This window comes from Notolepis coatsorum (genome assembly GCF_963971535.1).
Source record: "Notolepis coatsorum genome assembly, chromosome: 8".
NCBI lineage: Eukaryota > Metazoa > Chordata > Actinopteri > Aulopiformes > Paralepididae > Notolepis > Notolepis coatsorum.
Genome location: NC_140172.1, coordinates 142,113,539 through 142,129,471, shown reverse-complemented (window position 1 = coordinate 142,129,471; position 15,933 = coordinate 142,113,539). Strand labels below are relative to the sequence as shown.

General features: G+C 45.7%; 1 protein-coding gene across 1 annotated transcript in view; it reads left to right on the top strand.

Moving 5' to 3' along the window:
• Positions 1-3,806: 3,806 nt before the first annotated feature.
• LOC311233615 (ATP-binding cassette sub-family G member 4-like) overlaps positions 3,807-15,933 on the top strand; it is a gene marked incomplete at both ends in the record, with an annotated part of 93,849 nt that continues 81,722 nt past the window's right edge. Inside the window, 4 exons of the mRNA XM_084320582.1 lie at positions 3,807-4,035; positions 5,136-5,253; positions 5,864-5,996; positions 13,244-13,294. Coding sequence (XP_084176708.1) covers positions 3,807-4,035; positions 5,136-5,253; positions 5,864-5,996; positions 13,244-13,294 — 531 coding nt within the window. The remainder of the gene's footprint in view (positions 4,036-5,135; positions 5,254-5,863; positions 5,997-13,243; positions 13,295-15,933) is intronic.

Genomic DNA, 15,933 nt, shown 5'->3' with positions numbered 1-15,933 from the left:
GTGTAAAGAAACAACATATTCCAGTTAACGGTATATTTTTGTAATGATTCGTTACGGCGTAATCATTACTTCCATTTGTATAAATTGCGTTAAGCGGAGCTTAGTATTGCTGCCTGGCTGAGGAGCAGGGCAGGTAAGAAAAAAGACACAAGCAAGCAAACTTCCATCTGTCTTACTGAGGTGATTGTTTCTGATTATGGATGGGTCTGTGGCGCTGTTCAGCATCAGTGGTGGTAGTTTGTTTGATATCAGATGTTGGTACATAGCCTACTCATATAATGTGATACGTGTAGGAGCTGAATACATTGAAGGTTTATGCGATTCCAGCTGCTGCCCTAGCAGCTTTTGGATGTTCTCAGATGTGCCAGGTACTGGCTGGTGCAGATGCGGCTAGGTTATGGCAATTTTAAGCAAACATCCCATGACTGGAATCTGTGGAATGTAGCTGGGGGTCTCATGTTTTGTGGTTAACTCACATCTTCAAACCGTCATTGGAAACAAGTCAATCCTTTCCCTGCACCTTGGTTGACCATTATATTTCAAATAGATTTAAAAATCTCCCCCGTCTCAAATGTAGTTTTTTTCACTTCACATGGTGCAATTGACAGTGGCTCAGGAGGTAGAGTGGCCGGTAATCGGAAGGTTCTCGGTTCGATTCCCGCTCTTCCAGAGTAGTGTTTCGAAATGTCCTTGAGCAAGACATTTAACCCCTAATTGCTCCAGACGAGCATGTTGGCACCATGCATGGTCGTCCCCGCTGTCAGTTGAATGGGTGAATGTGAGCTACAAAATGGTAAGGTGCTTTGGACAAAAGCTGCTATATAAATGCACTATTTACCATTTAGTGAAACCAAAAATGATTGATTAATGAATTGATCATTTCAACAATCTTTGCGGGTCCAAAATTAATGTTGTTGTTCACATGTTGCAGGTATCTCCTCCCTACTTCCCATGTCCCCCATGTGGAACGCACCTGATTGGATAAATGACATGCTGTGTGACATCTAAGAGAGTTAAGATAAGATAAGATATTCCTTTATTGATCTCCTTGGGGAAATTCGGGCGTCATAGCAGGGAGGGGAGGTACAGGTATGGGCACGGTAATAGTAGAAAGACATAAATATAGGCAATAAAATTAGATCTGAATATAATATATCTCCCATTCTTCCTCTCTCTCTCTCTACCGGACTGCCCGGTAGTAAAAACCTATAAAAACCTACAAAAAATAAAAAATAAGTATAGGCAATTCGTAGCCGAATGTCATCTCTATAGCACCTTTAATCAGGTAGTCGTAGAAAAGTAAAAGAGATAGTGTGCAGGAAGTAGGAACCTGATTTTGATTTGATTTATTAGACGAATGTGTGATGCCCACGTCACAGTACATTTACCTTCGTCTGTCGGCGTCCAATTGTTTTAGTATCTGAAGGGCGTAATTTTGTTTTCAATTGTGGAGGGGACACATTTGGGGGCGTGGTCACAGTGGCGTAGTTTCAGTAAAAGCCAAGGTATGGCAAGGAGGGAGGGTGGCTGTTGCGGCCGGTGCTACGTATAGTTGTAAGGTCGCGGGAGGTGGGGGAGGGGGGGTTTCATAGATTTAAAAAAAAAAAATCAGTTGTACAATAGTACATTTTGGTGAGTTGTTTCTATACAATTCACTTATGACAAGTCAGAACGCTGCGCGAGTCTCGGAATGTGCGTACTGCGGTGTGTGTGTGTGAGAGAGAGAGAGAGATATATCGCGCTATTTATTATCTAAAAAGCAGGCATGGCCAGCACTCTCATTTCACTGTGTATGCGCCCCCAGACATCATATTTGAAGACCCTGATTAGATAGGCCAAATATATTTGCTTGATCCATTTACATTGGCTGCGACGATACATTGGCCTGAGCTATTGTTATGCAAAGACAGGTAGCGGCTTGGTTGTTTATTCTGAGACAAAGAGCAGCCACCTCTGTCTGGTGTTCAACTACAACGCGGCAGCGCGCGTCACAAATGACATGCAAATTAGATGATTTTGTCACAAGCCAATGGCTCGTCCCTCGTCACGTACTCACCTGGCTACTTGTCTTTGTATTTAAAGACCCTCAGAGAGGGAACAAGCAGCCGTTTTCCGTGTGGTCCTAGTGCCACGTCACGTCTCCGTTTATTATCGTGTAACATTGTTTTGGACGGTAAAAAAGTGCGGGGGACAATAACTGCCTTCTGAAACCATGCAGGGGACATGTCCTCCATGTCCCCCGCCATAATTACGCCCCTGGTATATCTGAAGCAGCACATCGTTTGAAAGCTAAAATGGCCACCGTTTCGCCGTTTGATTTACACCCTGCTTGACCTATTACGTGCTTCCACTCTCGGGTTATAAGACCAAACAGCCAATGAGCGTCAGTTTAGAAAAAGTCTTTCAAAAGAGAGCAGACTTGCATGTTCATTTCAATTCAATTCAAACCTTTATTTATTCTCGAAAAGGACAATTGAGGTCACCCTCATTTTCAATGTCGTCGAGTCTTACAGAAATTTCATGCATACATTTTTATACAATATAATAATAATAAATAATAACAACTCTATCTATATAGCACCCTTCACACATGGACTGCAGCCCAAAGTGCCTCACAGCAAGTAGCACAAAATGAAGATAGCATAAAATCAGCATACAGTCAACAGAATAAAAACAATGTATAAAATGCAGACATAAGAATATGTATAAAACAAGTACAATAAGTACAGTGTTGCTCGAAGGCATGTGAACCCCCCCCCCCCCCCCCCGGAACAGCCAGTCCCTCAAACACCCCACACATCAATCTCCACCACATCCCCATCCAAGACACATCCCCTGATAAAGCACGCCATGACCGAAGGAAAACACAAACAACCCACGTGCCACTCTTACCGCCATGCATGGTGACGAGGATGCCACCCCCACAGGCCACTCCATCTCACCCCCCCCCCCCCCCCCCTTACAAATGGTTCAGGAATAGCTTTCGATTGACTTTGGGTATGCCATTTGATGAGTGTTTTATGCTAAATTTGCAGGAACGTTAAGAGGTTTTTCATTACACTGTTTTGCCTGTTTTATTGCAACACTACTATCACCGACATCTAAGAAGGGAGATCCCCCCTTGAACGGCCCTTCTAAGGTTTCTCTCCTCCACATTGCCTGTGGTGCATGCATTCTTTCCTATTGCTAGGTTTTAGTGAGTTTTTCCGTACCTTCGCGTGGGTATGTCTGGGAGTGTTTTTGTTTTGTTCTTGATTTATTGTGATGTTTCTTCTTGACTTGTTTAAAGAAGACGTGTCCGGCCCATGGGGACATTAACGTGTGTTGTCGGGCCTTAAAAATACATTTGATTTGATTTGATTTTTTGCATTTATTGCTTTTCATGGTCAGACATGACCGACAGAGGAGGAGAGGATGAGCGGGAGAAGAGGCGGGGGAAGACATGCAACAAATGTCACCGGGAGCGGGAGGTGAACCCGGGACGGCCGCGTAGGTGTGCGAGGCACTATGCGGTGCGCCACGAGGGCACCCCGTTTTTTTGTATTTTATTTTTTTATAATTTTTTTTAAACAAACATATAAACAAACATGACAACACACGATAAGATACACAAGCATTAGTTGACAGTGCACATCCAATGAAATCACATTTTAGTTAATTGTCATATATAGGATATACCCTTAATACCTGTTATCTAAAAACCTACACACTTATGCTCCAGCTCGCACCCCCCCCCCTCCCGGAGGGCACCCCGTTTTGATTTGATTTAACGTGTGGTCCTCCTCCTCCCCGCAGCATCTGCCGACATGGCTGAGAGGTCTCTGGAGCCGCCGGGGCCGGTCGCCTCCGTGACCATCCCCATGGAAGAGACCCCCAAGCCCCCCCAGGAGCCCCTGCTCACACACCTCAAGAAGGTGGAGAACCACATCACGGAGGCCCAGCGCTTCTCCCACCTACCCCGCCGCTCCGGCGTGGACCTGGAGTTCACCGACCTCTCCTACACCATCCGCCAGGGCCCCTGCTGGCAGAGAAGAGGTAACACACGCCGCTTACATTTTACATTTTGTCATTTAGCCGACGCTCTTATCCAAGGCGACAAGTTTAAGTTTACGTTTATTTAAAAAAAATTACCCAGGGACAGTGCACATTAATCAACATCTTCAGTTTCCACATCAATGTAAATGTGCCAGAATGAGCTAATGAGCTAGTTTTCATCTGTAGTCCCTGCCTAACATCAATCAAAGTGCTTTACATAGCTAAGAACAAAGAAAAGTATAGAATAAACAGAAAATAAAAACAACCAACGGATAGAAAAGGAAACAAAACAACATGTCAACAAGCAAGGCAAGAGTCAAAGTGAGTCAGGGAAGGCCAGGCGGTATAGGTGGGTTTTGAGTTTCCTCAAGCCCCGAATGTTTTCTGAAAAGCCCTGAATCTATTTTCCAAAAAGAAAAAAGAAAAAAATATATAATATTTTTTTGACAATTAATCATTGTTACATGAAAATATGTTTGCACCAGATTTAGCAGAAGCTAATTTCCATCTGTAGTCTATCCAGCTGCTAACTGTATTTGAGTGAGTTAAGTCTTGGTGTTATGGTAGACTCAGACCTAAGCTTTAAATCACAATCAACAAGTTGACAAAAACTTAATTCTTCCACCTTAGAAACATAGCAAAGTACGGCCATTTATAAATCAAAAGGATGCTGAAAACCAGATCCATGCCTTTATCTCAAGCCGACTCGACTACTGTAATGCACTCCTTACCGGCCTCCCGAAAAAATACGATGATAACTATTTTATTGCAATGCACTATTGCATTATTTTATTCTATTTTACTAACTATTTTATTGCACTGCACTATTTTACTTTGTATCAGTGATAATCAAACCGTAAACAAAGATGCATATTAACACTTTCAATGTGGTGGTATAAGTAAAAAAAATCTATCTGGGCTAAGCCCCGGATCTCCTACGATCCTAAATCCGCCCCTGGTCATGCCAACGAAACGTTCCAGGAATCGTAACACATGGGAACATTAACGTGTGTTGTCGGGCCTTACAAATAAATTTGATTTGATTTGATTTGATTTGTGTAGTATTGTGACTGGTTGTGTTGGTTGTTGCTCTTCTTCAGGCTACAAAGAGCTGCTCAAGTGTGTCTCGGGGAGATTCAACAACAGGGAGCTGGTTGGCATCATGGGGCCCTCTGGAGCTGGGAAGTCCACCCTGATGAACATCCTGGCTGGATACAGGTGAGTCCTTCTCTGGGCTGGGATCGGCTGGACTGAACAGGCTTTTTACACACATACTGTATATATATGTCAAATATACCTGTATAATAATCCTTCTATATACCTACTTATATACCTGCATATAACCCATACAACTCTGTATGATAGCATGCAAAATAATGCTGTATATATTATTTTTAATTTGTATTCTCACTGTGTAATATATATATATATATATATATATATATATATATATATATATATATATATATATATATATATATATATATATATATATCTTTCTACATGCCTGCATACTGAATAACTTTTACACATCTGTAGATATACTATACCTATATCTATAGCCAGTACGACTTACTACCAGTGTCTTTATACCTGTGTCAATATTAGTGCATATTAATGTTAGAACTCTGTACATGCATCTGATTAGCACTAATACTCGGTAGTACTAATTTATATATATTTTATACCCAGTTTAATCACCTGTACATTGTATATTGCACTTTACTGTTACACTCTGGTTGGATGGCAAACTTGGAGTACAGAAAAGAAAAGTACATATGGGTGGAAATATATATATATGTAACTATAAGCCGGTCTGTCTGAGCAGGCAGACGGGGATGAAGGGTCAGATCCTGGTGAACGGACGGCGGCGCAACCTGAGCAACTTCAGGAAGATGTCCTGCTACATCATGCAGGACGACATGCTGCTGCCTCACCTGACCACGCGGGAGGCCATGATGGTGAGGTCACAACACACTCACATTACCTCTGACCACGCGGGAGGCCATGATGGTGAGGTCACAACACACTCACCTCTGACTGAGGGAGGCCATGATGGTGAGGTTACAACACACTCACCTCTGACTGAGGGAGGCCATGATGGTGAGGTCACAACACACTCACCTCTGACTGAGGGGGGCCATGATGGTGAGGTCACAACACACTCACCTCTGACTGAGGGAGGCCATGATGGTGAGGTCACAACACACTCACATTACCTCTGACTGAGGGAGGCCATGATGGTGAGGTCACAACACACTCACCTCTGACTGAGGGAGGCCATGACGGTGAGGTCACAACACACTCACCTCTGACTGAGGGGGGCCATGACGGTGAGGTCACAAGATGGGTGCGAGGTGGAGGTTATTGTAGTTAACCGAAATGAGAGAAAACAACAAACTAGACTTTCGGGAGAGAAATGGAAGGGAAAAAAACAGAAAATAACTAAACTAACCACATTGGTCAAATGTGTCAACACAGCGAGTGTAACGAGCCAGAACCCAAACACAGACACAGAATGAGCAGAGTAAAACCCAAATGCGGGTACATTTATTTATACAAAATATTAGAACAGGGGAATTCTAGGAATAGGGGTAAACTAAACAAGAAAATTAAATGGAATAAAAGAGGTAGTCAGGAGGTTCACCAGGCAGGAGGTTCACCAGGCGGGAGGTTCACCAGGCGGGAGGTTCACCAGGCGGGAGGTTCACCAGGCGGGAGGTTCACCAGACAGGAGGTTCACCAAGCGGGGTATTCAGGAGGTTCACAAAAACAAAGTAACAACTCAAACAAGACAGAGCACAGCATATCAACTGGTATCTCAATGGAAAAGGCAGAGGACTCGACTAACGGGATGTAAGTCTACGATCTGGTGGAAGAGTTGTGCAGTCTTTTATGGCAGGGCTGATTGGATAGTAAACAGCTGATGGCCTGACTCACCACACCTGGAGAGAGAGAGAGAGAGAGAGAGAGAGAGAGAGAGAGAGAGAGAGAGAGAGAGAGAGAGAGAGAGAGAGAGAGAGAGAGAGAGAGAGAGATAGAGAGAGAGAGAGAGAGAGAGATGCATGACAGTGAGGAGATCTTGGTGTATTATGTTCATCGAGACGTCTACGTGACCGCGAGTAATTTTCCTTCACACAGTGTTGAGTTTGTATTGAACAACACAGATTCTGAACTTCTTGAATCTTGCCACTGACAAATACCCCAGTATTACAAAAGCAAAAAAAAATTAACTGAAACTAATAAAAGCGTAAACATGTTAAACGATAAAAAAAACTAAACTAGAAATAGCAAACCCACTCTGGAAACTAAAACTACATTAAAAAATATATATATTTAATATCTTGTTCAAAAGAGTTAAATCCTCTTGTTTGTTTATTTGTTTATTTGTTTATTTGTTTATTGTTATTCGCACTTACAAACATACATTCTGGAATAAAATAAGTAAAAAGAAAAACAGTTAAAATGTGCAGGAAAGGTCAAAATCCTCTTGTTCACCAGTTTAATCATCTTGTTCACCAGTTAAATCCTCATGTTCACCAGTTAAATCCTCGTGTTCACCAGTTAAATCCTCATGTTCACCAGTTAAATCCTCGTGTTCACCAGTTCTGTTCCACACTAGCTCACGCTCAGCGTTTCATGCATAATCTCGCTTCAGCGTATGCACACTGAATAAATTTCAAATGTACCTTTAAATGCCAGCATTCATCTGGCCACACCCCCATCCGCTTACCTACATAAGCAGGGATGGGCCACACAAGTCAAGTCAAGTCAAGAGTTTTAATTGTCACGGCATACAGGTATACAATGAAATGCGGGTGGTCTTGCCCGCAACGATGTGCAATACAGTGGTACATATAATAGAATCAAAAGAAGAAACAACATTGTGCAGTAACAGATAGCAGGTAACATGGAGTGACATCTCGGTATCTGTACATAGTTATTTACAGCGCATGTGTGACATGCTAGTTAGCTTTGGTAGTGCAATACACTGTTCCTGTTATTCTAATTTAAAGTGTCCTTTCCTTTGGCCATAAGTGTGCGTGTGTGCGACATGAGTGTGTGCCCGCTCATGTTAAAGTGTTAAGTGGCTGCTCGTGTGTGAGCGTGCACAGTGTGCGTGTCGTGTGTGTGTTCATGTGTGCTTGTGTGTGGACAGTTCAATGTTCTGAGCACTCAATGTACATTGTTCATGGCTCTGATGGCCTGGTGGAAGAAGCTGAGCCTAAGCCGCTCTGTCCTAGTAGCTGGGATTTGCAGGCGTCTGCCTGACCTCAGCAGCTGAAACAGGCTGTTATTGGGGTGGTGAGGGTCTCATCTCCTTCGCAAATTTCATCACAAGCAACGTGTTGCTCATATGCCCACTTGACGTGGAGAAAAATATTGCTCTAAGGAAAGGAGAATAAGGAGAATACGTTGACATCATATCTTTATTTTCTCTCTCACTATTTTAAAACGAGAAAATACGGCGATATTGTCTTCGTACTGGAGTGTCTGGAAGATGGTGATCATTCCACAAACTCCACCGGTTTCGTATTGGGGGTTCACGCCGCTACATACCTCCCAGCTACAGTCTTCTTTGATGCGGCTGGACGGAGTGAAACCCTCCGGCGGTGCAGGGACTGTAGTGGCGCGCCGCTGTTGTGAGAAGCGGTGCGTTCCAGGTTGGGTGAGTAGTGTTTTGCTGGCAGGCTCCACTTGTCTGTTAGTGCTATGGGGACTAATTGACAATGTTTATGAAAACCGGGCCCAGGCTAGGGTCCTTTGTTCAGTCTCCTAGACGACGGAAGACCTTGGTCTGAAGCCATTTTAGTTTAACTAGTGGGCCGCGACCATTAACACTGGTGATCCCTGTGTTTTCTGGACGAGTGGATATCTCTCTGTCCCGTGTTAAGCCCCTTCTTTCATATCCAAATGAGAGTATTCCTTCACGAGGAGATATGTGCATGGATGTGCGATAGCGGCAGATCCATGTTCAAGTCAGCTACACAGGCCAGTTTGGTATTGTGCTGATTCCGTCGGGTGTTGGTAAAATCACCGTTGTAAAGCAGTGTTGACATCTTGTTTCTCTTTTCTCTTAAAAAGTGAGGAGAGGTTCAGAACGGCGGCCTGTCTGGGTGAGTGTTATGTCATTGTATACATGTTCAGGTGATAGCTGCTTAGCTTACGGTTAGCCAGTCAGCTGTTAGCTGCTGTGTTAGCCTGCTGGGATCGCTGCATGGCCTACTTAGGTTGGGCCTACTGTTAGCCAGTCAGCTGTTAGCTGCGGCGCTAGCATGTCGTGATCACTAGGTAACGTTAGCTTGCTGCTATAGGCCAAGGCCTGGCGCGGGGTAGCTTCAGCTCCTCGCGCGCCGCCGCAAGCTCGCTTCTGGTCGCGTGCGCCGTTAGCTCGGCGTCTCGCGAGCAGGGGCAGTAGCGCCCGAACGGTTGGAGCGGCCGTTAGCTTAATGCTACTCTGTTGAACGTGCTTTGATTATAACATGTTTTACACTCTTGACTACGACGTCATCCTTGACAGGGGATGTTCGTCGACCCTGCCCTGAGCCTGGACGGGGATTGCGTCAACAAAGAGGACTGTAGCGACTGGTTGGAGCGACGACGCTGCCCAGTTCGAGCAACACAGGATCGGCTGTGTTGTCTACGGGGTCTTGAGTCTGCACTTCGCTGATCTACGTTCCGGGTAGGACAAGGTTTGACCAGACCTTATAACGCGTCTTCTGGTTTTACTTTTCTAAATGTTTTGTGAATAACAATGTTTTCCCAAAACGCGTGTTGCTGCAATGCATTTAGGATACGACGCGAGTTATGTGTGAACTGTCTTTGTCACTGGCAGTTAGCTTCTCCGTGCAAATCGGTTTGTTACAGATGTGAAAATGATCTGGTTGTTGTGTGAGAAACATCATGTGTGTTTATATGTACCGTGTACTCACAACTAAGGTAACTAACCTATGAAGCTATGCTTAGTGACAAGTGAGTAAGAGAATGTTCTTTTCTCAGCCTGTGATGACAATGAACAGTGTTCACATATTAACAGGTTTTCCTGTTTTAACTGGCCGTATTAAGGGTAAAATGGGGAGGGAGCCTCCTGGTCCCACGGCCTGGTATATTGGGCGTGTGCACCGCAGAAATTCCCCCGCCATAGAGTACGTCACCGTGCACGTCTCTGTTGGTAGGACTTCCGTGTGCTGTTCAGGTCCATGTGATGGATCTGTTTCAGGGGGGTGGTCAGGGCTCCTCCTCACCAAGCGCCTATTCGGGCCTTCTGTGAGTTCGGACTCCTTCTTCCATGTGAGGGAGCCTCCATCAGAGTACAGAGCCTTTCTCCTCAGATTGTCAAAGTGAGTGGACCCTCTAGAAGGTGTCCTATTCTATTGTATATGTATTCGATTCAATTCGATTATTGAGTGTGTATGGGTTCAGTGCCTCTTCCCCGGAGAGCCCTAAAACCAATTTTTTACATGGCTCAAGGTGCAATATATTCGTTTCAATCTGTACAGCTCGCGTGGGAAGTCTCTCTGGGGATCCCCGTCTCCTTCCTATGGGAGGATGGTGGGATGTAAAAATGTGAAAAATTTTTACCCCCGGCTGTGTAGACTGGGATACATACTGTTGATGCTTCCTTCTTTTCTATTCAAAAAGTGTTGGAGTTAGGAAGTGTCACACCCCTCTTGTCGTTCCCCTGGGCGCCTTGGGGATTCAATGACAGGTCTAAATAGCCTGTTCATTGATGGGGGTGTGTCCCGACGCACGTATAGTGCTAGCTCGCTGTAAACAGGCGACTGACTGGCACGCCTTGGTTGCTTGTGGTTAAAACAGCGTTTTTATAAAGCGACGACGGGGGTTTTTCCTCTTCCGACGACCACATCCCACGACCTGGGTTGGTTATCGACGGATTCTCGTTCATGTCTGGGGGATGATGACGGAATGGATCTGAACATATGTAGAGGGGTCTCACGCCCTTGGGGTGGGCCACCAGGCGCGGTTCGCCCGAACGTCTGGGTGGCGCCTTCTTTTCATGTTAAGATCGACACGCATATCTGCCCTTTCTCCTGGAGTAGGCATGTCGGCGTGGTTAGGGCACGGGACTGGTTCTGGTCACGCTGGTCCGGATCAGTTGAACCCGTTGTCCGCCGGGGATGCAGATCTGCTGTTCTGGTACCCTGAGGGACTTGGGCTTTTTTCAGGGGGAAAAATGCCAGGTCGGTCCGGGTGTCACAGGGTTAAGCGCTATGGAGACCCTGGTTGGGTACGTTTTTACTCAGCACTGTCGTAATGGCTTACGGCCATGCCAACCTGTACACGCTCGATCTCGTCGGATCTCGGCCGCTACACGGGTTGGTCCTGGTTAGTACTTGGTTGGGAGACCGCCTGGGAATACCAAGTACGGTGTGCTTAGGGGCTGGTTCTCCATTCTTTTTCGCTCCTCTCTCACGCATGGCGAAGAGGGGCCTGTTGGGGTGGTCTTTGACCTCCTCTGGTGACCCTGTGCTTCCCGTATCGCCAGGCCCGGTCCGAGGTAATGTTTCGTCGACCCGTAGGCCTGGGTTAACCCTTTTTTGAAAACTGAAACACTTTTTTTTCTTGAGGGGTTATGGAACAACAACCGCATTGGGTAATACCAAGGTGGTTGATTCCCTGGTGTGTTGGAGCAGTGTCAATTCCCGGGTTCACCGTTTGAGGATGCCCCTGCATGTTCATGACGTCTGCCACTCATGTCAGCCTTCTCTGCCTCAACCCCTCTGGGTGGGGGTTTTTGAATGGAGGCTTGGTCATGCAACAACGCCAGCATACGCCCCTTCCGCCGGGGCGGCTGTGTTCAGCTGTCCCCTCTGGCGCCTGTCTCGTCCGCAGTCTCCAGGCTAGGGTTAACAGCCTGTTGCCTGGTTTTTCCCCGGTGCGCTGCCTGCTTCCGTTGGTTAACCTTTTTGTGTGCTTACGGCCATGCTGACTGCCTGTGCTGCAGGGTCAGTGTACCAGGCGGTGTACTATTGGGGGGACAGGGCCCGCTCGGCTGAGGGGCCTTTGTCCGAATACGCTGGCGATGTGGGGGCGGGGTCACTAAGTGCCCACCTGGTGGGGTCTTGATGCTGGCATCATGGACTTCTCCGGGCCCCCGTTCCAGGGGGTCCAGTCCCTTTGGTGGGTCTGGGTCTTCCTTCGCGCTCCGCTGCTACGGCCTTGCCACAGGGTTGGGTTTGCCCTTGACCCCGTGATTCTGGGGGCAGTAATGAGGTTGTTTCCTCCGTTCGTTCCCGGGTGGCATGCGGGTTGTGCGTGTGTGTAGTCGTGGGGTCAAGCCACGCTCTGCTCACCCTGTGTGTTAAGTTGCTTGAGTGCCTCTTCGCACGGTCGGGTCCGTCGCCCTCCCGTGAAGCCACCAATAGGGGGGGTGCCCTCCATTAGGGTGGGTCGGGGGGGCTCGGCCCTCCCTGGTCTGATGGTTGTGGGGGGCCTCAGCAGGGTACATTTGTCGAGCTTCTAGCTCCCGCTCAGCTCCTATTATGCATGAAACGCTGAGCGTGAGCTAGTGTGGAACAGAACGTTAGGTTATGGCTATAACCGAGTTCTGTTAACACTTAGTGAACGCTCAGCGTCTAGACGCTGCTGCAGGCCCTTGATTTTTCATTGTGATTAAATTTGTTGGGAAGGAGATGAATGTGTGGCCCATCCCTGCTTATGTAGGTAAGCGGATGGGGATGTGGCCAGATGAATGCTGGCATTTAAAGTTACATTTGAAATTTATTCAGTGTGCATACGCTGAAGCGAGATTATGCATGAAACGCTGAGCGTTCACTAAGTGTTAACAGAACTCGGTTATAGCCATAACCTAACGTTAAATCCTCTTGTTCACCAGTTAAATCCTCTTGTTCACCAGTTAAATCCTTGTGTTCACTAGTTAAATCCTCGTGTTCACCAGTTAAATCCTCGTGTTCACCAGTTAAATCATTGTGTTCACCAGTTGAATCCTCTTGTTCACCAGATCCTCATGTTCACCAGTTAAATCCTCTTGTTCACCAGTTGAATCCTCTTGTTCACCAGATCCTCATGTTCACCAGTTAAATCCTCATGTTCACCAGTTAAATCCTTGTGTTCACCAGTTAAATCCTCTTGTTCACCAGTTAAATCCTCTTGTTTACCAGTTAAATCCTTGTGTTCACTAGTTAAATCCTCGTGTTCACCAGTTAAATCCCACCTCTCTCCCCAGGTCTCAGCTAATCTGAAGATGAACGAGAGCATGAAGGTGAAGAAGGAACTCGTAAGTGTGACGTTATTGATTTTCATTAAAACTGTGTGTTTTCTTCTCTCCCTATATTTTCACGTCTGTACGGATATGATTTTTGAGGCTATGGCTCCAAAAACTAGACCTTTTCCTTTAACATTTGATGGCATAACGATATTTGAATACTTCTCAAGTTCAAGTTTCAAGTTTTGTTTTACTTGTCACGTATAAAGTATACATTACAGTGAAATGCTTGGTTCTGTTCTGTCTTTCGCTGTCGACTAAAAACACACTTCTTCAATCAATATAATAAGAAAAAAAAAAAAAAACACTAACCTTCTTACTGTCCTATACTACCATGCACTCCTCCTACTATACTAATATTATGTTTTAAGTCTATGCACTCAATACTGCAGCACCCAAGTTTCAGCACTGTTTGATCATTGTTACTCAGCTGACTTGTCGCTTTGGATAAAAGCGTCAGCTAAATGACAAAATGTAAAAATGTAAATGTATGAGCCCCCTGATAATGTGCTTCATACAGTAAAAGTAAGTTAAAAGAATAAAGTCCAAACACTATACAAAATATACAATATACAAACTAAAGTACAACCTAAAGTACAAAATTAAGTACAAAATGCAAACAGTGAGGTACAAAATGAAAACTTAAATTTTTTAATGCAAAATGCTAAAAGGTATGGATGTAGTGCCAGCAGGCTACATAATTTACACAGTGATTTTATTTTGTTTGTTTGTTCATTCTTTGGCTTCTATCCCTAATAGTCTATTCTAATCCAATTTGCATCATACATTCTATGCAATATGTTTCCAATTGGTATTATGTTAATTCCAAAATCACAATGATAGATAGATATTGGTGATGATGGTATTATAAACCTCTGTGTGGATCCATACTAGCATGCATTTTAGAGGCCAGTTATAACATATTGACAATTAATTAAGCCCCCTCTTAAGTCAAGTCAAGTCAAGAGTTTTATTTGTCACGGCATACAAGTGTAGCAGGGTGGATTATCCCTGCTTCGTGGGAACGGGTGTGCACAGTCACTGGGTAGCGGGACACAGTAGAGCTCCGTTTGACTGCACCCTCGTCTTTGGGCCTGGAGCGTCAAACTGGAAGCCGGCAGTGGGAGTAGATTGGGCCCGGGATTTACCAACCTGGTCTGGTACTCTGGTCTTCCTCGCCTTTCCGGGGCGGTCAGCAGTACTCCCCAACTTGCTCTCACTTCCCCCAATACCTCCGTTAACCCTCCCACACCTAGTGACTGATATGTAAATAAGTTGTTGGTCCTCCCGCAAGCAGTACCCTCCCTCGTGACATTAAAGACCTTAACAGCTGAAAGGGGAAGCTGGGTAGTAAAGGGTTAAGTGTGTTAACGTTACCCGCACCAAAAGGGTTAATGTTAAGGCTCAGGAATTGACACGCACACAAGACTCCCACCTACATCCTTTACTGTTATTTAGAGACTGGTCAGCTACAAATATTTAATAGCAATGGGTCAACTGGAAGGTAGTTCTATTATTACTTCACTTGTAATTCAATACCTTGCAGACACTTATACCGTACACCCACACCGTATAGAACCAGGTATTGCAGACCCAAATATAATAGACCCAGATATTGTAGACTTCAATGTACTTGACTCATTACCCACGTCTGGGCTAGTACCAACAATAATACCTCTCTAAGGCTTTACTTATATGGCAGCGTTACGTTTACCTCCAAGAGGGAAAGGGTTAAGTAGATGGGAAAGTAATATTAAGGAACATACACGTTATCACACTCAAAGGAAATGAAAAGGGTGGGCCCACTTTACCAAACAAAAGTCCTAAACTAATGCCGGCATGTAATGTTTATGGGGTACCCCTATGAACTGTGGTTAGCAACCATTAGCTTCGCCCGTAGGCCGCGACACACTGTGTAATGTATGATAGGATCTTGGTCACCGAAGTGCCAGTGTACTCAACCAAAATGGCGGCCTCGCCGCACCACCACTAGTCCGGGTGGTAAGATGGCGTCGAACGATCTCGTCCCAGGAGCTAGCAAGCTGTGTTAGGCAGAGGGGCAGTAGCGGGCTGGAGGCGCGTGCTGGGTGATGGCGACCTCTGCTGGACGGGACAAACTCCCGTGCTAGGCTGCTGACTGCCGGTGCTGAGAAGCTGCTGACTGCCGGCGCTGACAGGCTGCTGACTGCCGGTGCTGACAAGCTGCTGTCGACGAGCTGGGTTGACGCACGTGGTAATCTGGTGGCTACCTTAACTGAAGCTACTCTGTGGGTCCTAGACAGCCCTCCTGCTAGTCGAACATGCAACAACGCACGGTGCCTCTAACCACCAGTTCTCTTCAGGCAACGCTTGCCGGGGGCACCTCGCTGGAGGGGATAACGTTAACATTAGCCACTTTGATATACCGCTTTCTTCTAGGATAACTCGCTGTATCACTAGGGTATTCCGTTGGGATATTCAACACGCTACTACGCTTATATTTCTACTATATAACCCGAAATATACTCAAATCCAATACATTCACCCGCATGCTTCACTACGGGGCTCTACAACGACACGACCATCCAGGTTCATGTTCAACGTCAAAGAGGCTGGTTCTCTCCACTTCCGTTTCAGTTGACTTGCTTCTCCTGGGCGCCTCCCTCCTGCGC